This window comes from Pleurodeles waltl, chromosome 11 (assembly GCF_031143425.1).
Source record: "Pleurodeles waltl isolate 20211129_DDA chromosome 11, aPleWal1.hap1.20221129, whole genome shotgun sequence".
NCBI lineage: Eukaryota > Metazoa > Chordata > Amphibia > Caudata > Salamandridae > Pleurodeles > Pleurodeles waltl.
Window position 1 is genome coordinate 929,906,158 of NC_090450.1, and position 24,507 is coordinate 929,930,664.

The 24,507-nt window shown below is 44.5% G+C and overlaps 1 protein-coding gene across 1 annotated transcript in view; it reads left to right on the forward strand.

Moving 5' to 3' along the window:
• The window catches only part of DNAH10 (dynein axonemal heavy chain 10), a 1,282,131-nt gene that overhangs the window by 899,526 nt on the left and 358,098 nt on the right, over nucleotides 1–24,507 (forward strand). Inside the window, exons 52-54 of the mRNA XM_069215014.1 lie at nucleotides 1,166–1,337; nucleotides 12,198–12,401; nucleotides 18,392–18,472. Of these exons, the coding sequence (XP_069071115.1) occupies nucleotides 1,166–1,337; nucleotides 12,198–12,401; nucleotides 18,392–18,472 (457 nt within the window). The remainder of the gene's footprint in view (nucleotides 1–1,165; nucleotides 1,338–12,197; nucleotides 12,402–18,391; nucleotides 18,473–24,507) is intronic.

A 24,507-nucleotide genomic window follows, 5' to 3' on the forward strand; every position in this document is an offset into this window, starting at 1 on the left:
GAATCCACAGGTAGTTGTATCCATCAGAAGAACGAGTTACTTACCTTCGGTAGCGACTTTTCTGGTGGATACATTAGCTACCTGTGGATTCCTCACGGTCCCACCCGCCTCCCCGTTGCCTTTCTGGTCTTACCAAGTAATCCTTGAGTGCGCTCCTCTTGGTCTTTGAGGGTGCAATAGATGTATATATAATATATTTATATATATATATGTATATATGTATATATCTTTATGTATATACTTGGTGTGTGTATATATTTTAAAAGAGAGAGTTTTATTTATATATATATATATGTACATAAAAAGATTTACAGTTATTCATACAATGTGGTGTATTTTTACAATATAATGGATGTTGCCTTGCTCTTTCATTGCATTGCCTGGTTGTTCTCATGCACGTAAAAAATGATTGGTACTGACGTCCGCACGTCGTCGAGGACCTCTTATTGCCTGTATGACGTCAGACGGCGTCGCATGGGCGACAGTGACGTCCTCGTCGACGTGCAGAGACTAGTAAGAAGATTTCCGTCGAATGCTGGCGCCATGGGAGTATTCATGAGGTGAGGAATCCACAGGTAGCTAATGTATCCACCAGAAAAGTCGCTACCGAAGGTATGTAACTCGTTCTTCCTGTATGTAAACTCTGTGATGACATCTAGATGTTAACAGTGGTGCTTTATCCTTAAATTTGCATTTAATGTGGGTATATATATATATATATATATATATATATATATATATATATATATATATATATATATTCCTTGTGTAGCTAAATGTGCTTTTCACAATACATTTAGTTGTGAAAAGTGACAGATGCACAAACAATACATTTCCATTTAATTCCTGCATCATTTTAGGCATATATCATGTACTCTGTCATAGTGCTTCTTTCTGCTAACAATTACTTCTCATGTGGAGTATTTTACCCCAGAGAAATTTGAATGTTTCATGAATACCCGTCTGAGTTTATTTCTACAGGATCCCCATACTTCTTTAATTCCACCTCCCAAGGTTTGCCATACAGATCATGTACCATTTAAACCCCCCTACTGTATTCTGTATTAGAAAATAAGAAACCCCCATATTAACCTAAGCAGCTGTGATGATGACCAATGTGCTAATATTAATTAAAGGTGCACTTGTTTTATCTCTCCTAATTCAGGTCTTTGAAATTGTTCTTAGTCGAGGATATGGGGAGAACAGTTTCCGAGAAGACTTGAAGACCTTGTACCTGAAGCTTGGCATTGACAACAAGAAGATGATATTCTTATTTACAGATGCACATGTGGCAGAAGAGGGCTTCCTGGAACTGATCAACAATATGTTAACCTCAGGTGAACAGTAAAAGTCCTTCCTTATTGATGGGTAATTCAGTGTCACAATATCATATCTTCTAGCAGATACTATTTCTTAAGCAGATTCTTTACCTTGCAAATATTCCCAAGTTCCAGTCTGACATCCTGCAACAAGGTTACATGCTCTCAAATGTGCTAGAGAGCACCAAATGTATCCCAGGGCATAACTGTGGTCTCACTCAGCAGTGATGACACCTAAGGCTAAATATGGCCTAGCTGTACCAATTTACTCAGTTCCTTTTTCATTCTGCTTCTAGAGATTCATAACTTATTCCGATATATAGAATGAACCAATGGTTTATGAGCACAATTGTTTTTTGGAATTATTGCTCAGTTACCGTTCCCAAAGTGTGGTGGTAACTGATTTGCAAAGGGGAAGCTGGCCCTGTGGCCAATGGGGTTGAAATAGTGATGGTACATCATGCATTAACATCCTTTTATCTCTGCAGCAGCAAAACAAGTGTGTGATGCTCCCTCCGTGTCACATTTGGGGCTGCATGGAGTAGGGTCGTACTGGTCTGTAGGTCAATCAGGCAGTGATAGAGGGGCTGAACTGATAGGTCAGTGCGTGGGCCAGATTTTTGGGCGTTGGTGGTCCTATATTATGGCCCCCTGGGCTAGTTTGTATGTTGATGTGCCTGGTACTATAACAAACATTGCCTGCAGCAAGTTCAAATTCAGGTATTCATTAATATCTTGCAAAACTCTTGCACAGCATGTCTTTACATGTTCAAAACTAACTCAGTTGCACACAAGGGCCACTTTTCTTTAGAGTTCTATCGAGATTTTATTGGTACTTCCCATATGACCAGCCCAGGCCTGTTTTTAGGCCCTCTTACTGAGAAAGGGACTCAATTGGGTGATGATATGTCTTGTTCTTCTCATGTTCCACTACGGTTCTTTAGTGCGACTAGTGCCATAAAATCATTAATAGAACTACTGTGGATTTCCTACCACACATTTTCAGTACCAAACACTATAGCATTAACAAATAAAAAAATGAATTTCCTGTGCTGCCTCCAGAGATCAAAATGGTACAGCCACTGTATTGTTTTTAAAGGAGGTCCATTCTTTTGGGAGAAATGAATAGGCGTAGGTGTTATCAGCAGTGTCAGTCACCTCCCCCAGCTCATTTGACATATGTTTTAAAGTATTCAGGTGGGAAAGTGTAGTGATAGAGCAACCAGCTTAAGCCTGCAACTCATCGGCATTCCCTCAACCCTTTTAATCTGCCTGAGATTGATTCATTTACCAGTTCCTCCTCAAAGGCTTTAGGAAACGCTAGCTAGGGTGCCTGGTATACCTCTTAAGGTGGATTGGGCAGTTCACTACTGCACTGAAGATGTCTGAGGCAGTGCTTGAAAACTTAAAAACTTGGGTAGGATAATATCACCACTGTGCTGAGGGACACAAAAGAGCTGATTGAGTCCACTCTTCACTCCATTAGAGGATCAGTAATCCCATCACAGAGGTAAACAGGGTATTATTCACAGTGACAATGGATATTAATAGAATATGGTAGATTTTCAAACTGATGGCAATGTTATTCTGGAGACTCCGGCACCTCAAGATTTACCTAAGATGAGTGACATGGATCCATCGTTTGAAACATTTGTCAAATGAGACTGTGCCTTTTCTTATTCTGATGAATGTACAAGTCCACCACATTATTCTTTGCATGATTTCCCCACAGCATTTTGTTTATCACTATCCAATTTTGTTCAGGCACTTTTATTTTCCTCATTGGTCTGCACAGCCCTCTTGTTTTTCATCCATTATGAGAAACAATTGTTCCTGCTGAGTGGCACGCCACCTCCACACCAGTTCCTTGGATTGCACAATCTTATGCACTGATTTAGGAGCAATTAGAAAGCTATTTCAGCAAAATTCTTCTTGAACGCCCCACCAAAATACAAATTGCCTCTCAGTAATAGGTGTCTAAAAATGAGAGTTGCAGTGAGCCAGAATATTCTCTCTGCCAAATATGTAAGCATAAGATGTTGGGGCCAGTCTGCCAAGATTTCCTTTGCACCACCCTTGTGCACTCTCCTAGGCAGCGATGGTGACAAAGCTGGCAGTGGTTTGATCCTGCCATTGAATATATGTGGGTAAAGTAATCTGTAGTGAATTCTCCAATCACTACATTATGTATTTGATAGAGACTTCTAGCTGTAGATTCCTTACCTTAGAATTCCCTGGTGTCAGCTTAGAATCTGGAATTTTTCTGCTGAGCAGTACTCTGCACACGCCGTTGAGTGGTGTCATTTACATCCACGTGCTTTGTCTGGCTCCACGTGTCGTCGCCAGCATCGTTGGGGCCATCTGTGACATCACTGTCTTCTATATAGGCACTACCCCGGGGCACGTACGTCAGTTCTTTTCCTTCCGCGCCGGTTAAGCGCAGGTCTGGGTAGAGCTACCCTTTTTTCAACATTTTGCCAAAGATATTTTCTATTGTCTGTGCGAATGACTTTAAGGAAGACTGGATTCAAACCGTCATCGCGCCATGTCGGTCAATGTTCCATACCAGGTTTGTCTCTGGTGCCTTGAAAAGGACCATGACGCAAAGTTGTGTTCCGACTGTCAGACCATGGCTCTGAAGGCCTTGAGAGAGAGATCTCTCAAACTTCTAGCGGGCAGGCAGCCGTCTTCGGTCAACGCGACTCCGAGGAAGTCACGGTCCCGCTCCAGGAGGACGTCACAGCACAGCTCCAGGAGCCCCAAGTCATCTTCCTCACATTCGAGGTCCTCGGGGCATTCAGGTAAGAGGCACAAAAAGAAGTAGTCCAAGCGGACTTCGACTTCAGCATGCTCCTTCGGCTGACGAGGTGTCTAGGGAACGTCGATGTTCCTAGCGCGGTTCTGCGGAGCCGTTGCCAGGGCCAACTCCGCATCTCCCCCCTCTTTCCGGGAGCCGGAGCGAACCCAACTCAACTAAAGAAATGTTATGAGGCTATGTGCCTAGTTTTTGAGTGGGTTGCCCCCTCGGATGGGTCTTCGGGCCCGTGGAGTCAGCAGAGGCCCCATCGGATTCGACATCGGTGGCTTCAGCCTCAGCGCCGTTGGGGACCCCAGGATCCGATAGTGGATCCGAACCGGGACCGGATTATCATAGTAGACCTCCTCTGGCAACGGGCCCGAAGTCTCCCTCCCTCCACCACAGGCACCCTCGAGTGGTGGTAGCCTCAGCCTCATTCTGGATGATCCGGAGCCTCAACAACGATGAGTTCGACTTCGATGACGCCGGTTAGGCCCAGATCAGTGCCTGCGACTTATTTAGAACAGCCAGGTACAGGTGAGGAGTGGGAGGGATCCGAGGACCGTTTAGAATACGGATTGGAGCATGAACAGGACTGATACGAGGATCTAGGAGAAGCCAGTGGACTGGTTACTTCTCCAGATACTGGCATGCTCTCTTCTCCCGCTGGGGCTATGGAGGAGAGGGCATCTCATGCCATGGTGGTGCGTAGGGCAGCTGAGGTCTTGGACATAGACTTGCCTATGGTGCCAGTCAGGACTAATCTCCTGAGGGAGGTGCTTCAGCTAGGGGTTGCTACATCAGAGGCGATGTTAACCTTCAGTGAAGCCCTCACAGATGTTGTAAGGAAATGCCTCCTTGGCATGATTACCCCCTGACTGTTTGCCTTTGCTGATGCCAGTTATGATTGAAAGTGTGCCCTGACCTAAACACACCCCTAAATTCAGTATTTAGGGGCACCCTAGAACCCAGAAAATCTGATTCCTGTAACCTGAAACAAGAAGAAGGACTGCTGACCTGAAAGCCCTGCAGAGAGGACGGAGACGACAACTGCTTTGGCCCCAGCCCTACTGGCCTGTCTCCTGACTCGAAGAAAACTGCAACAGCGACGCATCTGACAGGGACCAGCGACCTCTGAAGCCTCAGAGGACTACCCTGAACCAAAAGACCAAGAAACTCCAGTGAGCAGCAGCTCTGCTCAACAACAGCAACAACTTTGCAACTTTTAAAGACCTCACTCTTCCCGCCGGAAGCATGAGACTTCACCCTCTGCACCCGACTCCCCCGGCTCGAGCTCCAGAGAACCAACACTACAGGGATGACTCCCAGGTGACTGCAACCACGTGAGTAACCCGAGACAACCCCCCTGGACCCCCACAGTGACGCATGCAGAGAGAATCCAGAGGCTCCCCCTGACCGGGACTGCTTGTAACAAGGAACCCGACGGCTGGACCAAGCACTGCACCCGCAGCCCCCAAGACCAGAAGGAACCGAACCTCAGTGCAGGAGTGACCCTCAGGCGACTCTCTGCCTAGCCCAGTCAGTGGCTGGCCCGAGAAGCCCCCTGTGCCCTGCCTGCACCGCTAGAGTGACCCCCTAGATCCCTCCATTGATTCCTATACTAAACCCAACGCCTGCTTTGCACACTGCACCCGGCCGCCCCTGTGCTGCTGAGGGTGTGTTTTGTGTGCCTACTTGTGTCCCCCCCAGTGCTCTACAAACCCCCCCTGGTCTGCTCTCTGAGGACACGGGTACTTACCTGCTGGCAGACTGGAACCAGAGCATCCCTGTTCTCCATAGGGGCCTATGTGTTTTGGGCACCTCTTTGACCTCTACACCTGACCGGCCCTCAGCTGCTGGTGTGGTAACTTTGGGGTTGCCTTGAACCCCCAACGGTGGTCTGCCTATGCCCAGGAACTTAGACTTGTAAGTGTCTTACTTACCTGACAAACTAACCATTACTTACCTCCCACAGGAACTGTTGATTTTTGCACTGTGTCCACTTTTAAAATAGCTTATTGCCATTTTTACTAAAACTGTGTATGCTATTGCTCTAATTCAAAGTTTCTAACTTACCTGTGTGGAGTACCTTGCATTTTATCTATTTACTTCAAATCTTGAACTTGTGGTTCTAAAAATAAATTAAGAAAATATATTTTTCAATATAAAAACTATTGCCCTGGAGTTAAGTCTTTGAGTGTGTATTCATCATTTATTGCCTGTGTGTGTACAACAAATGCTTAACACTACCCTCTGATAAGCCTACTGCTCGACCACACTACCACAAAATAGAGCATTAGAATTATCTAATTGTGCCACTATCTTACCTCTAAGGGGAACCCTTGGACTCTGTGCACACTATCTCTTACTTTGAGATAGTATATACTGAGCCAACTTCCTACAATTCCTAAGAGGGCTTCTACATATGTTTCCACCTACGCCCTTTGTTTTGCCCCAGTGGGACCTTAATCTGGTGCTCACATTTCTCATGTATGCTCTTTTTGAGCCTTTACATAATTGTCCTCTCTGGCTGCTCACCATCAAGACAGCCTTCTTAGTGGCAATGACATCTGCCAGGAGGGTAAGTGAGATGCAGGCTTTATTTTCAAAACCACCGTCTCTCACGGTATATCTTGATAAGGTGGTTCTCAGAACTCGCCAATGTGGTGACCCCTTTCCATCTGGGTCAGAACATCACCCTGCCCACCTTCTTTGCTCCACTGCATCTCTGTAAGGAAGAAGAGCGTCTCTACCGTCTGGACCCAAAAAGAGTGTAGTCGTTCTACCTTGACCGCACAAAAGAGTTCCGGGTGGATGACCAACTCTTTGTGGGATACGTTGGTGCACAGAACGGTCGGGCAGTTCAGAAACAATCCATTTAGCCTGGGTCGTTCTCAGTATTAAAATCTGCTACACTTTGGCTAAGAAGCAGCCTCCTGAGGGCTTAAGAGCTCACCCTACAAGAGGAAAAGCTGCTACCACAGCATTAGCTCGAGGCGTACTGGTGCTAGACATCTGTCAGGTGGCAACGTGGGCCTCTTTGCACACGCTTGCAAAACATTACTGCCTGGATAGCCAAGTGAGGAGAGACGGGCATTTTGCTTGCTCGGTCCTACAGGACTTTCTTGTATAAAGTATATGTCCACAGCCCTCTGCCAGGAGGTTATGGCTTGGGTATCTATTCTAAGGTAAAGAATCTGCAGCTAGAAGTCTCTAGTTACTTACCTTCGGTAACGCATTATCTGGTAGAGAATCTATCTAACTGCAGTTTCCTCACACCCACCCATGCCTCCCCACTCTGCGGATATATTATGTACTTTCAGATTTTTACCCTTTTTCAGGGCATGTCATTTCGCACAGACAAACAGAGAAAGTTTCTTCTTCCATGACTCTCTGCTTCTGGCGTGGGAAGTTGTTGAAAAGAACTGACGTACGTGCGCCAGGGTGGTGCCTATATAGAAGACTGTGACGTCACAGACGGCTCCAAAACTCTGGCGACGCCACGCAGAGCCGGACGACACGCGCAGATCCGAGCGACGCCACCCAACGGCGCGCGCAGGGTAGTGTTCAGCAGAAAAATTCCAGATTTAAAGCTGACACCAGGTAATTCTAAGGTAAGGAATCTGCAGCTAGATAGAGTCTCTACCAGATAATGCATTACCGAAGGTAAGTAACTTGTTTGTCTCTACTAAAGAGAACAACTTCCATTTTGGATTTTAAGGTGCCTAAGAATAAGTAAGAGACGTTTTACAATGAAGTCACAAAACGTTTACCTGGAGAAATTCCTTACCTTTCCTTTCTAGAGGGTTTAAAGAACTCCTAGCTCATTTGTTCAGGAACGCAACTTCAGTCACACTGGGCTCACCAAGGTATTGACTTATATGTGTGAATTACACAGTGCCAAGTTACCCTAACGCATGGACATTTGCCAGACATTGCTTTGGCCATACATGTGTGCATATGTATGTTATTCACATACCGTGATGAATGACATCTATTTTACAAACTCTGCTTTTTTACTGTATACTGTTAAAATATTTTCCCAGAAGCCACTTCCCTTACATCTTTTCCATCAAATTTAATATTTTCTTTACCAATTCCTGAATTCTGTGGATGTAATGTCTACATATTGTGCATACAGTAAGCCCATGTAGTGTATGCTAATGTGCACTAGTTGTAAATCGTGCATGGGTAAATTTCACTTTTTTCAAACTTCTGCCTTAAGAACACATTGTCAGATGGATCCTCATTGTGTATACATTCTCCCACATAATCCCCTGAATATGTTTAACTTGATGGAATGCCACTGTAAGACTGAGGTGATGGAAGAAAAATTGCATGTAAGTAATTTTGCTTTTCCTTAATAAAATGTGTTGATGTCTAAGTCTCAAACATTGTTCAATAGCTCTATCATCCTGAAATGGTATGTGAAAGAAGATAGTATAGTGAATGCTTCACTTGTGTGCAACTTTACAGTACTCTCTACCATTTTGTGTCCCAGGACTCTTCATGAAGATAAAAAAGTTCTGGAAAAGTGGTCACTGATCTCAAACAGGTATTCAAGGGATTGGATACTGCTCATTATAGAGACTGCAAGGGAAGTGGTGTCCCTCCTGCTAAAAGAAATTGAGAAGTTGGAACATAGATTGAAACAAACAACAGCTTTGGATGAAGTAGTGACAGAGTTTGAGTCATTTAAACAGTATCTAGTGAAGAGAAAAACAAAAAAACTCAAGAAAGATATTAGTTTTTTTCTCAAAAAAGGGTATATCCTTACCTTTCTGACAGTTACTATAATCAGGCTAGTTCTTTTCCAACACAAACAGATAGGAAAGAGTGGACCACTAAAAAAATAGTTACATTCTTGGATAAATCAGATTCTGAAGTTGAAGGTAGTTCACACCATTTTGATTCATTTGGCAGTAGACGTAATCAACAGGAAGAGCCCCATTCTCGAACCTGTGTTTTGGGGAACAGACGGGGCAGCCACAAGTCCAGATATCGGCAACACCAGGGAACCAGGCTTCCAACTATGGATTTGACTCTTCACTTCTTACAGACACGAAGACACCAATGTTGGAGAAATTAGATAATATTCCAATATTTAATTTGAGCTCCAAGTCCACTGATTCCACTATGGAAGTTGTTTTGTCCAAGGGCCTTTCTTTTGTTCCGAGCACTAGCTTTAATGGCTTCAAACCTTTTAGGGATCTTTTTACATTCTTTAGATGCATTAGATTGAAAAAGTATGTTCGACAAGTTCAATTGATCCCTGAACATAATAGGTCAGGTCTTAAATTACCTTCGTCATTTGCACCTAGTTTGCACAAGTTAAGGCCAGAGGTCTCTATCTTTGAGAAATCAGTGTATCATAAAATTCAAAATATTATTAAATATATTCCAAAACCCTTCTATAATTTGAATAAACAAGACAACTTGGCACTCCACCTGTTACGTCAAGATGATAATATCACAGTTGATTCTTGTGACAAGGGAGGAGGCATAGCACTTACGGACACTACAATCTATAAGTCCAAAATGGTGATGATGCTACAGAGCTTGGAGTTCTACAAAAAGATTCAAGTCAACCCTGAGGATAGAGTTAAAAAATTGATATATGACATCAGTCATGCAGCATTCAAAGACGGCCACAACTTCCTAAACGAACTAGAGTACTTGAATAAACCGAATAAGTGGCTTCCCATTATCTAGCGGTCCCTAAAGCTCACAAAAACACTTTGGATCCTGCATAGTCTCATCAGTAGGTTCAGCAACTAAACCAGTTTCTAAGTATGTTGAAGTTTTTTTAAACTCAGTTCACTCAATTACCCTCCCATGTGAAAGATACAGGACATCTTATCTCCAAAATATAAAAAATTGAGTTTAACCCAGATAATTCCATACTAGTGACGATGGACCTAGAGGTCCTTATACCAACATCCCTCAAGCATAGGCTTTGGAGATAGTCAGCGAAACTATCAGACAATCAGAGATTGGTCCACAACGAGAGTTTGTTGTTAATTGTTTAGAAATTGTGCTTAACTATAACTACTTGGAATTGGATGGACACATTTATCAACAAGGTAAAAAGGATAGCATGGGGGCAGCCTGCGCCCCCCTAGTGGAGCTAACCTATATGTGGGAGAGTTTGAAAGGAAGTTCAAATAATAACAAAATTGCCCCATTTTCTGAGAATGTGACACACTGGTCTAGGTATATTGACAATGTGTTTTTTTTATTTGGAAAAGCGAGAAAGAACAACTTCACGAGTTTTGCTCATGGCTGAACTTATGTGATGACAATTTGAAGCTTACTGGCAAGGTCAGTCGCTCACAGGTTGAATTTTTGGACATCTGGGTGAAACACCAAGAAAGACATATTGAGGTCTCGCTCTACACTAAACCCACAGTGAGGAACACTCTTACATTTTGACAGTTACCATCCTAGATGTCAAAAGCAAGGGGTACCATTCAGCCAGTTCTTACGGCTGCGACGTAACTGTACAAGTCGATAGGACTTTTTGCATCATGGTGAAAGTTTGCCACACAAACTCAGCTGCAGGGGCTACCCGAGACAACTTGTTTAAGGATTCCTTGAAAAGGGCCAAATATTATAATCATGCCAGTATGTTTGTGCAGAGAAATAAAACTATAGATGATAAGTTGGTTTGTGTAGTTGGCCATTCCAACCTAAATAACAGGATCAGATACATCATTAATTCACAATGGCACATTCTGAATTCTAACGCTGAAACAAGTTACTTAGAAAAACCTGTGCTCGCTTTCAAAATTAATTCAAATCTAAGCAATATGCTGGTTAGGTCTCCTACTTGCCCTATGACAAAGTGGTTCAGAAGTCCCTTACTGGACAATCACCTATTCAGGGGGTGCGAAACCTGTCAGGCTTGCCCTGCAGCGATTCTATCCAATTAAGTTAAGGTTGCTAACAAGACGGCCCACTTGTCCACTGTGACCAATTGTAGAACTAGTAATGTGATCTACCTTATCATCTTCCTATGTGGTCTAGGCTATGTGGGTGAAACGTCACGAGAATTCAAGATTAGATTTAGCAAGCATAAATCAGCTATTAAAACCAACAAAGAGAATGCCCCACTGGTGTCACATTAGAATAGTGTAGACCTTACAATTCAAGAACTAAAATGGATTATTCTAGAGAAAGTGGTTGCTTAAATGGGGCATGATATCCATGTAAAATGGAAGAGATGTGACGTGTTTGGATCTATTTCCTGGACCTGTTTCACAAGGAACTCGATGATATCCCATGGGTCAATACTATTTAGCAGTCTTTTGTAACAGAGTTCAGTCTTTATCTCTTAATGGGCAACTTTTACCACTCCAGTACGCAGTTTTTGGTCCTGTTCATTAGACTGGCAGCCCTATGCAGTGCCATAGTGTGGTTTAGCATGAATACTTGTAAATGAGTATATTTGTGATTCATCGTTCCTCCTCTAGTTTTCTATTTTTCATTATTTTCATGTGATTGATGACTTTTCTCGTCTTACAAGTCAGTTTACGCGGAGGTACAGGATCTTTTGGTATTCTTTTGGACTATTTAAAATTGCCATAAAATGGCCGCCACTATTTATCTAATATTTGTAAATTAGTATATTTGTGATTCATCGTTTCTCTTCTAATTTTGTATTGTGTATTTTTTATTTATTTTTTATTTTGTACCCTTATTTTGTATTGCTCATTTTTCATTGTTTTCCTTGTGGTCTGGTTTTTTTGTCTTGTCTTATGAGTCAGTTTACGTGAAGGTGTAGTATCTTTTGGTATTCTTTTGGACTATTCAGGACCCCTGGCCAAAAAATTTAAACCATTTTTAAGAATGTGACGACCATATTTACATAGCTTTGCATTAACCTGTTATGTGTAACACTATTATGTTTATAATTATTTTTTGCAATAATAATAACACGTCTATATATTGTTTTGATTATTATCTTTTTTCAGGCTGTTGTAGACATATATAAGTTGGTATTAGAGCAAAGCTCGGTATTTCCTAGTGAGTCGTAATTATTAAGAGAGACAGTTATGTTATCCTTCTTGTAATGTTTCCAGGAATGGTGCCAGCACTCTTTCCAGATGAAGATAAGGAGAATATTTTGGGTCTAATCCGAGACGAAGCCACCAAGCACGGAGTGGGACCTGCCAAAGAGAGCGTTTGGCAGTTTTTTGTTAATAAGAGTGCAAACAATCTTCATATTGTGTTGGGCATGTCACCAGTGGGTGACACACTCAGAACACGCTGTAGGAATTTCCCAGGTAAGTCTCACCTCTCTTTATATGTATCTAATACGTTATGGGACATTAACAGTTTCCTCCATTCATATGGTTTGCTCATTTGGCTTCAGTTTGGTTGCTGTAGTCACAGCAGAAATGTGCAGGTTCTGCAACTATCAATTACCCAGATTTTGAGTGATGCTATGATACCGCTGCAGTTTACAGCTATTCCATTACCACCAGGAAAAAGGTGGTGTCTGCACCATAAAAAAAATCCATGAACATATGTTGTGATCTTAGTATTGCTACCTGTTTCCTATTATTTGCACTGGAACTTTAAATCCAGAATTGAAACAGGGTTAGGACATTATTCACTCATCAAGAGTATCAACAAATGGATTGTGCACTGGTCGCTAAATAAGTCAGATAAAGTATATACCCCTCTACTGTGTTATTATTGCATTTTAAACAGTAAGGGCAGGACATCTACGTATGACACTACATGGGATTGTTAAAATAATTTAAAAAGTAGAGGAAATAGGGTGCTAGCCAAAAGAAGAAGCTTTTTTCCCAAAAGTCAACAATAAACACTCCTGCAACAATGATACTATGATAATGGTAGTGCATATTTCCATTGTATTTAAGCTCCAGCAGATTCCTTACATGAACCCCTTCCCAGGTATGATACCGGAACTACAATTGTTTGCTTAGCCATTCCCCATCACAGGAGTCATGTGACACTGCTCAGAGGCGACACTGATATCTTGCAACTTCACTGGAAATGATGTGCCAAATGCCATATAAGGCCCAAGTGCACTGATGATGTCTGTTCCTTTTGTGTACACCTCCAACATACATTGGAGATGGCACCATTGAATGGTCTGAACATTTCTATTCAACTTTGTAAATCTTTTGTTTGGCTTTATTTCTCTATTTAACACTCAGTCTTCATATATGTATTACTGACTTTCATGCATCCTAAATTTTATGTCTTGACAAGTAACATGATCCTGTGTCATGTCACTTACGCCAAATGATCCATCCAACTGAGGAAGACAAGAAAGTGATTTCACAAGCTTGCAATTTAATGGTAATGGCTTTTACTTTTTGAGGGATCCAAACTTATAAGTAAACTATTATCTTTCAGTGGAACTCTGAAATTAAATTACAAAGGTCACAAGAGAAGACTGGAGACTGCCTCCAGCATTGAGAAATATTTTATATTCTTAGTCTTGTTATTCTTTTGCTATGGTTTTATTTAACTGCAACAAATAAAAATTGAAATTGACAAAACAGTGATGAGTGGATATGCTTAAATTATTCTCAGACACTTGTTAATACTCTGCCACAATTCAGCCCACTGTTATTTTGCCCAGTTGCTACCTCGGACAGGAACCAGCCACATGCAAATCAGCCTTGGTCCTTCTCTGTCGATATTTTGATGGATTAAGATTAGGAGCCTTGGTCCCAACTACAGTCTGCTCCATCAGAGTCAAGACTGGCCTAGAAGAAAAACCATTCTGCTTCATTTGAGCCACCACACCTGTCACCAGTGAGTCTAATTTTACAGGAGTCAGCAGGACACTAAGGTAAAACGCTAATTCTGCTAGTCTAACAGTTTACCAGCCTAAGTTGTACATATTGGCAAAGAAGATGCTTGCCTCATAGAATTTGGCATTCAGGACTTTCAAAACCACCTGTTTGTTTTCCATATTGGGCACATCGTACCTTCCTATAAATTTCATAACAGTGCAAAAACGCAGAGACTATGGTCACCAGTTTGGAATATAACAGCTTCAGCAACAGCCTTGGACTCCTCACAGATGAGGCAGAGGTTAAAAAAAGTTGACATTCCTTTTTCTTTGCTCCCACCTCTCCAGCCACTAAACCATTGTGGTTCCTCAGATGATCTTGTTTATGTAACACATGCACAGGATACTGGCATTTCATCATAAATGGCAGATTACCTCAGATCGGTGGGTCTCAACAGTTGGTAAAGTCCACCATTTCTAGATAAATATCCCCTGTTCCGCCTCACTCATCCCGCCAAAAAAAACATTTTTGTGATGGAGATGTCTGCTGTATTGGACAGAGGCGTGATAGAGGCCATTTCCCATGCCCACAGATAGAGGAGTCTATATTTGAGGTACTTCTTCATTCTGAAGAAAGACAGGGAGGGATGTTTATGCCCTTTTCAGATTTGTTTCTAAAGGAGAAGTTGAAAATATTGTCCTTAGACTTCTTGGCTTTGAAAGAGTAGGTCTGAATGGTGTTCTGTGACCTTCCAGATACCTACTTCTGTATTCCAATAGGTTGTCTGCACTGGATGTTTCTTAAGTTCACACTAAGGACTTTAAGTTCTAATTCAAGATGGTACCTTTCAGAGTTTCCCCATCCAAATGAGTCTTTACAATGGTGATGTCGGTTGTGGTGACTCTTTTGAGGGACATAGTTGCTATTTACCCATGTATGCATGACTGTCTGATCAGGTTGTGATAAGAAGTATGTCCATTACAAACACTCTTTTATGAAATGAGGTCTCTCTACAAATTGGGACAAATCAACATTTACCCTGACACATTTGATTTGCTATGCAGGGACGATTCCGGAAACTTGTTTTATGCAGTTATTTCCCTCATATGAATGTGTTTCCAGCACTCAGGACATGGCCCTCTGATTCGAAAAGAACCATGGAAAGTACTTTTATGCTTCTGAGAGCTGATGGCTTCATGTATTTTACTTGTACCTTGGGTGCATTTGTATAAGGAGTGGGCTATGTGCCTTCAATGGAGCCAATTTCATGGGGACTTGAAGGATAAGCTCTGTCTCAGCCCTCCAGTGGTATCAGAATTAGAGTGGTGGAAGTGTGCATATTACTTCCTGGTCTGAAGTTGTGGCACTGGGCTGAAGTAGAGGAATAGGTCTGTCAGCTGCTCATCTAGCTGGGAAGCAGAATAAGACCTCAGATGTCCTGCACATTAAGCTGTGACTCATATCTTCATGTTGAAGTGACTTCTATCATATCCGATGAGTGAGGTTATCTGGAGACGGCTCCTTTTGGTCATCTTTGCTGCTCAAGGGACTATCCATTTGGGGAGTTTGCGATCCCTTATACATTTCCTCCACTACCTCTGATGCCGAAGATTTGTTATCACAAGGCCCACAAGATTATCATTCCTCCAGATTAGGCTCAATGCCTGCACACCTTCATCTCCTAAATTGAACCTCTGAGGAGGTTCTTCCTAATCAGGAAGCTTGATCCATGCAAATTCCAAGGTTCTGAACCATCTGGAATTTGAAAAATTAGATATTTCCTCTTTTTGTCTGCCACTTAAAGTATTGGACATTTAGGGGGTCATTCCGACCCTGGCGGTCAAAGACCGCCAGGGCCGCGAATGACAGAAGCACCGCCAACAGGCTGGTGGTGCTTCCCTGTCCATTCTGACCGCGGCGGTCCCCGCCATGGGGATTCTGACCCCCTTACGGCCAGCCTGTTTCTTGCGGTTGTCACCGCCAGGAAGAGGCTGGCGGTAACGGGTGTCTAGGGGCCCCTGCACTGCCCATGCCACCGGCATGGGCAGTGCAGGGGCCCCCTAACAGGGCCTCAGCATGCTTTCCACTGTCTGCCTAGCAGAAAGTGAAAAGCGCGACGGGTGCAACTGCACCCGTCACACGCCTGCAACACCGCCGGCTCCATTCGGAGCCGGCTTCAGTGTTGCAGGCCTCTTTCCCGCTGGGCCGGCGGGCGCTACCTTGGGTAGTGCCCGCCGGCCCAGCGGGAAAGTTGGAATGGCACCAGCGGTCTTTTGACCGCGGTGCGGCCAAATGGCAGTTCCCGCCAGGCGGGCGGCAACCGCCGCCCGCCGGGGTCAGAATGACCCCCTTAATCTGCTTGTAGCCTGTCATTTGTTGAATAGTGTATGCAAGCAAGTGGTTTCTCTATGCAGCTTGATGTTCAAGTGCTCGGAATTCAGGCTCGGACTGCTTCTCATACTTTCAAGGTGTTTCAAAAAATAAAGGGATTATTCAGTTGAAAAAAATCTGTTTTACCAAAAGAGTTCCATGTTTTCCAAACCATTTCTATTCCAGCTTACTTTTCACCCATCATCAAAAGAGAAGGAGGGGCTTCATATGTGACTCACTTAGTAGGGCTTTGATTTACTACATACATAGATCCAATTACTTTCAGAAAAATGAAAACCTTTTTGTATACTCTTAGAGTCCAGGGTTGGATGTGCTTCATGGAAGTTAATTTCAGAGGGAAATGGATGACAGTGAACCACTGTAATGTGTTGGTGGGGAAGCTTGTGCCTGAGGCATTCAGGTCTCATTCCCTAAAGTGACTGCAACATTGGCTCTTTTGAGAGTGTTCCTAGGCATTCAATTTTTAATGCTGCTACTTGACCCTCTCTTCAATCTTTAATGAGGTGTACTAACCTGGAGGGAAGGCAGGCTCAGTGTCAGTGTGGTAGGTCAATCGTGCAAGCTTTTCTAATTTAAAACTGCATAATATCTTCAGCTCGCCTAATGTTTGGTTTCTTTGGGAGTGTTCAAGTAACAGGTTTACTGGTGCTTATATCCATTATTAGAATAAGTTAATTCTCTTTGGTAGCTTGATTTCTGATTTTTATGTTTGATGACCCCCACATTAAAAGATAATTATTTCATTGTGCAATGAGATTTGTGCCATCTTTTTTTGTACCCTTAAGTTTGTGGGAAACTGGAAGATGGATATAACTGAAATCACTAGCCCATGTGGCAACCTAAAAGATGGTCGACAAACATTTCTGGCTGAGCCACAAGACTATGCTGTCGACTCTGGGCAGCACATTAAGCTGGTTAAAGCGTGGCTGAGAAAATATTTGTCAAAAATCAAGTTGGGTGCCTTAGAAGGGATACAAATAAGGAATCTGCCAGAATTATCATATCCATCAGAACTAATGCTACCCAGAGTAAGTAACACGTTCCTTTGATTGCTAGCTTTTAGCAATATATAGCTCTCTTCCTCATGTAGAAATGGTGCCAGAAGACATGGAATAAATGGTGTTTTCATAGATTTCAACTAGTGACCGCCAAGGGTTGCAGATGCAATCCTTTACATTCCCTTTGGTACCCTTGGCACTGACCTTGCTATGCCTGATCTCAATGATCTGATTTTTCCACCCCTTGCACCTAGCATTAGCAGCAAACAGGAGTATACTGAGGGACTAAGCAAAGTACAAGGAGTCATTGGGTGCATGATGTAAATTCCACTGCCTCTGAATTTTAATCAGTCTGCATTCATCATGGTCTTAATGGCTGGTAACTAAATATATGAACTACACCAATCAAGGAATCATCCTTGTAATATAGATTGCCTTTTACTTTCAGTTAGGAACTGTATTAAAATTGCTTTAACTTTATATACCAAAGTGGTCCAGTACGGGTTGTCCACAGGGCACAAAAAAGACATTTACAATTCTAAAATCTAAATTTGGATTAACTGAATCTGAAAGAGTGGAATTTTAGGATAAAGTGCACTTATGATTTTGGAAAGTCAACTCAATCCTCAATGGATGTTTAGGTTTGAGCTGGGAAAGCTGCAGTAACATAGGGTAGCCATGAAAGATCCACCCACATACCCCTGCTTGTGTGGATGTTTACAAACACTTCACACTGCATAGTAAAGATGTTTCAAGTGTGGGAATAAGATGTTAGCCCCCCAAAATTAAAGGTGGGGGACAAAACAGGGAGTTCCTAAAACATAATTTCCTGTGGAGAAAAAACAAACTTAAATGTGTAAATGGACATTCACACCATATTTAGTGAGGCAGGTTATGCTTCGAGTAGCCAGTGTGCCTGACTGATTAGGACGTTCATTGGAGATCTTCAACTTCTGCAGATTTCCAGAAGAACATCTATTAGAAGTGTTGAAGTGAACCAAAAGGAATTGTTTTGGGAATTCCCTTGATGCCAGGTTAATCCATTCATGCTGAACATGTGATTAACTTTAGGAATTTTGTATTACTATTAGAGTGTTTGCTTCTTTTCAGGTCTTGTGAATAATACAGGCATTGATTGGTTTTTGCCATGGCCACCGCAAGCTTTGTATGCAGTTGCCAAGTCATTCCTGGGTAAGTAAAAATAATTTCAGTTGTTTTAATTATTAATGTAGTTGTTTGCTGTGGTTTGTGATCCATAAGACTTAGCAGGCTGCAGTTAGTGTTATGATAAATGCACACCATTGGTATTGTGGAGTTCAGGTCAACACAAGTAGCAACTTTTTCTGTTCGTGTAAATTTGATGACTGCTCAGGAACACAATTTAAATATTGTTATGTACTATTGTTCTGAAAATCATTCTGGTTAGTTGAGACAAGAAGCTATCCCTATATATAAACTTGTTGCGCAAGTCTAAATAGGCATATGCCCACTGCATATATTTAAATCATACCTTGTTATGGTATTATTTAATGGATTCAGTTCTGCTCTCTTGGTTTTGTGCCCTTTCGGACCCTAAAACCAAGAGGGTCTAATTTGAATGACCTGCTTGAGTGTGGAACTGGGTGTTACTCGCTTACTGCTGGCTATTCAATGTCCTGTCCTTGCGCAAGTCCAAAAATATACCCTGACTTCAATTAAGATTAAGGATATATTAGAGAAAGCATATTATTGGAGGCTTCATACCCATAACTGAATCATGGATTTGGTGGATGTGCCACTACTCAAAAGGGGCCTAAAATCCTGATCCCCCACCACCCCAAGGGAGCACTCTAAAGCGCAGCCAGTCCGAAAGACCAAAAGCAGCCATATCACTATCTTTGCACCCAATCCCCTGGAAGTGTTATCTGAGGCGTAACTTTCAGGTACTTTTCTGTGTGCTTCCTTATCCGATAGAGACTTCTAGCTACAGATTTCTTACCTTTGAATTTCCACAGGCGTCGGACTGGATCCAGAAACTTTTGCTTGAGCAATACCCCTGCGCGCCCTCTCCGGTGGCTCTGTTCAGCTCTGGGTGGCGTTGTCAGCGTCGTTGATGGCAGAAGTGACGTTGTGGTCACCTATATAAGTGCCACCCAGGTGAATGGACATCAATTCTTTTCTTTATGCACCAGTTAGTGCAAATCCGGAGAGAGCTACCCCTCTGTTGCTTTTTAACAGGCCTTTTTTTGACATTTTGTTGACATTTTTTCTCTTTCGTGTGTCGAGGATGTCATCTAAGAAGGCAGGGTTCAAACCGTTTGGCACCTGTCACCGTGCCGTGACAGTTATGGACCCTCATCTCAACTGCCTCTGGTGCTTCGAGCGCAACAAGGACTCCAAGTCGTGTTGGGGCTGCCAAGCCATGGCACCTAAGGCTTTGAGGGAGTGGTCCCAGTCGAGAAGGAGGTCGCAGTACTGCTCCAGGAGCCCCAAATAATCTTTGGCACACTCAAGGTCCTCAGGACACTTGGGGAAGAGGCACAAAAATAAGAAGTCCAAGAGGACTCTGACTTCACCTCGTCTATCGGCCAACAAGACAAGTGGGGAAATCGGCGTTCTTGGCACAGTTCTGCAAAGCCGCTGCCCAGTTTGACTCTGTGCCTCCCCTCGTATCCAGGAGCCGGATTGACACCCACTCAAATAAAGGAGTTTTACGAGGCCATGCGCTGCGTATTCGAGGGGCCAAATCCTATGGCGTGCCTTCGGGCCACGTGGGGTCGGAGGAGGCCCCATCAGGTTCCCTGCCGGCAGCTTCAGCCTCAGCTCCGATGGGGTCTTATGGATCCAACTCCAGAACGGCACCGGTCATACCCAGGTGACCTTCTCCGGCTCTGGTTCCGACACCGATGCTCCCGGCTAGCCCCATTCTGATTCCCAACATCCAGAGGCAGAACGGCATCGCATGATGCAGATTCTGGCACTGACGGTGCCTACAGGTGTCAGATCGTTGCCTGAGCCTTATTTTTTACAGTCAGGCATGGGAGAAGATTAGGTGGGGTCACTGGACCCTTTACAACACCAATTGGAAAGATCTTTGAACTGGTGTGAGGAACTAGGAGAGGCCAGTGGACTAGACACCTCTATAGATGCTGACTTGCTGTCTTGCCCCACTGTGGCTATGGAGGAGGGAGCTTCCTATGCAATGGTGGTGCGGAGGTCCTCGAAATGCCCTTAGGGACTTTCAAGACAAACATTTTGACTGAAGTGCTGAAACAAATCCGTTTCTCCTCAGATCGCACTGAAGCATGCTTCCAGCGCGATGGGAGGCAACCTCTGATGAGGTCAGCGCGCGATCGCGCTCTAACGTCATCAGACATCACTGGTGGGGGGGTGGTAGGGGATACGATTCCCCCTTCCAGCCCTGCCCTGGGGGGAGAGGCCCTTGGGGGGAGCGGTAGTGCTTCCCTGAGGACCTCTACCAGGACGTAATGGTTATGTCCTTGGTGCCTCAGTGCCGCGCCACTGGACGTAAACTAGAATATGTCTCTACCAGATATTTCGTTACCGAAGGTAAGTAACTTGTACATAACGTCCTTGGCAGGCAAAGGGTTAAGGACTCTTGGACTACAGCCAAGTCCTTTGGCCTCTCATCAACCACTTGTCCACCATCTGACTTTTGTGCTTTTCGTAGCTACGGAAGGGGTGTGGCACCGCGCCAGCCCTATGCCAGCCACCATCCTACACAACCACCCAAGCTATGTGAGGACGAGGGCACAGTGCCTTCAGACTGAGAGGGTCTGGAAACCAGAGGTCGTCTGCCACCTAGCCCCCGGCAGCTGTGCAATCTCAAGACCATCCTAGTTTGGTTCTGCAGGATCATGCTTACCCAGTTGAGGGAGAATTCACCATCAACACCTCCACTGGCAGTCCATCACATCAGACGCATGGGTACTCCAGATCATCAGAAAGAGCTATATCCTGCCTTTCCAATCCCTTCCACCCCCAGTACCACCAACATTTGAACGGCTGTCAGAAGATCATTTTTCTCTACTCCAAGAGGAAGTTAAATCTCTGTTGGCCAAGGGAGCCATAGAAAGGGTCCCTATAGCAGTAGGCAGTGGTTGTTAATCCTGCTACTTTCTGATACACAAAAAGAACAATGGTCTTTGCCCTATTATAGACCAATGGACCGTAAATCTCTTCCTCAAGAAGGAGATGTTTAAGGTACTCACGTTGGCTCAAGTCTTGTCTGCCCTAGACCTAGGAAAGTGGTCGGTAGCGCTGGACTTACAAGATGCGTATTTTCCTCTTCCCATCATGCTAACCCACAGGCGTTACCTGCTGTTCAAGGTAGGCCACAAGCACTTTCAGTTCACCATGCTGCCATTTGGCCTCACCAGTGCCCCAAGGTGATGACGGTGGTCGCAGCTCATCGGGTAGGTCAGAAGTTTGTTTTCCCCTACCTCGATGACTGACTGTTGAAGGCAGGTTCACTCCAGGCAGTCGTCTACCACCTTCAGACTATGGCAAACGTTCTGCATTTGCTGGGGTTCACTATAAACGTGCCAAAGTCAACCTGTCTCATATGCTCTCTTTCATAGGAGCTGTTCTGGACACAGTACGGTTTTGGGCTTATACTTCTGAGCATCTAGTCCAGGATATTCAGGCTATGATACTGATGTTTCGGCCTCTATCTTGGGTTTCGGCAAGACTGACTCTGAGACTGCTGGGGCTCATAGCATCCTGAATCCTGCTGGTGAATCATGCCAGTTGGCATATGTAGGCTCTGCAGTGGGACCTGAAGTTCCAGTGGGCAGAGCATCAGGGAAATCTCTCCATCATGGTCCAGATCTCGGAGGGAACTGTGGAAGACCTGCAGTGGTGGGTTATTAACTGCAATTGGGTAAAAGGTAGACTCCTCTCCCTTCCCCAGCCAGACCTCACAGTAGTGATTCTTCGGGGATAGGGTGGCCATCTGGGAGAAGTAGAGATCAGAGGATTCTGGTCTCCGGCAGAATCCAGACTCCACATCCACATGTCGGAGCTTTGGGCAATCCGGCTAGCATTGAAGGCATTTCTCTCTGTTGTCAAATGGAAGATAGTGCAAGTGTTCACAGACAACACTACTGCAATGCGGTGCTACAACAAACAGGGCGGTGTGGGGACGGGACCCTTTGTCAAGAGACCTTGCGATTCTGAACATGGCTGAAACAGCAGGTCATAACCCTAGTGGTTCAACATCTGGCAGGTACTCTGAACGCCAGGGCGGACAAACTCAGCCGACGATGCCTAGTGGATCACGAGTGGTGTCTCCATCTGGAGGTGGGACAAGGACTCTATCAGCAGTGGGGAGAGCCTTGGTTAGATCTGTTAGCTTCTGAAGAAAATGCGCAAAATCAGCAGTATTGCACGTTGGAGTATCCAAGGCGACACTCCCTCGGTGATGCTTTTCATCACAAGTGGAGCTCAGGCCTCCTGTACACCTTTCCGCTTATACCACTTCTGCCCAAAGTTCTCAAGAAAATCAGGAACGACCGGGCCCAAGGAATCCTGGTCGCTCTGGATTGGGCATGAGCTTCTGAAAATGAGCATAGATTCTCCAATCACGCTTCCCCTTTGGGAAGATCTCTTGTCACAACAGCAGGGGAAGATTCTTCCCCCAAACCTGTCAACTCAGCACCTTCATGCATGGAGATTGAGCAGCGGCAGTTGACAGCCTTCGACCTTCCTCCCAAAGTCTGTAAAGTTATTCTGGCAGCCAGTTGTAGGAAAGTACCCTCTTTTTGTCATGGTTACCACCACTTTTCGCCTGCTGTCAGTGTGTTTTGACTGTGTTCACTGGGATCCTGCTAACCAGGACCCCAGAGACTGTGCTCTCTCCCTCTAAATGTGGTTGTTCCTGACTTTGTGCACCCCACAAATGGCATACTGCTGTCCCCATGTAAGTCCCTAGTATATGGTACCTAGGTACCCAGGGCATTGGGGAACCAGGAGTTCCCGATGGGCTGCATCATGTATTATGCCATACTTGGTAGCCCATGCAAAATGTGTTTGCAGGCCTGCCATTGCAGCCTGTGTGAAAAGGTACATGCACCCTTTTACTACAGGTCACTGCGCCAGGTCACTGTAAGTCACCCCTATGGCAGGCCCTCCTAGCCCAGAGGGCAGGGTGCAAGTACCTCTGTGTAAGGGCACACCTGCGTGAGCAGAGGTGCCCCCACAAACTCCAGCTCCATTTTCCTAGATGCTGTAAGTGCGGAGTACATTATGTACTGGACACAGGTCACTATCTGTGTCCAGCTACATAATGGTAACTCCGAACCTGGGGATATTTGGAATCAAACATGTCGGAATCATACCCCAGTACTGTTGCCAGTGTTGGTTGTTTGATTCCATGCACTTTGGGAGTTCCTTAGAGGACCCCCAGCTTTGCTCATACCAGTTTGCAGGGTGTTCTCGGGCACCCCGCGCTGCTGCCATCCTACAGACAGGTTTCTACCCTCCTGCTGCTTGACCAGTTCAAGATCAGGAAGGCAGAACAAAGGATTTCGGAAATAAGTGTTATGCGGCTTGGAAGGGCTAACCTTCCCAAGCCACTGGTATGCTTTGAAGAGCATAAACCTGTTTGCACCAATCCAGGAACCCTCGGTCCTTGCTCTGGCACGAAACTAGACAATGGAAAGGGGAGGGACCACTCCCCTGTCCATCACCACCCCAGGGGTGGTGCCCAGAGCTCCTCGAGGTGGCCACTTGATTTTGCCATCTTGAATCCAAGGTAGGCAGAGGCCCCTGGGAGCATCTGAGTGGCCAGGTAAGGTAGGTGACGTCACAACCCCCTCCTGATAGGTGGTCACCATAGTAGGTGACCAATCCCCCTTTCGTGGGCTGTTTAGGGTCTCCCTCTTGGGTGGGTCTCAGATTTGACATGCACGATTTCAGAAGGACTCCTCTGCATCGTTTACTTCATCTTCTGGTCACCTGGACAGCAATCGGACCCTCCAGGAACCGACAATCTGCAACTCAAGTGACAACCTGCAACATTTCCCTAGCTGTGCATCCTCTGAGAATGACGAGTCTTCAGCCTGCACAAGAAGCTAGAAGGAATCTCCCTTGGAGTGAAGGAGTCACTCCCCTGCATCCACAGGCATTAACTACAATGACGACCGGCTGCGTGGATCTTCTCTCCTTCAAAAATCCGTGGATCCTGCAACAAAGCTTGTGGTCTGGAGTGGTCCCCTTGGTCCTCT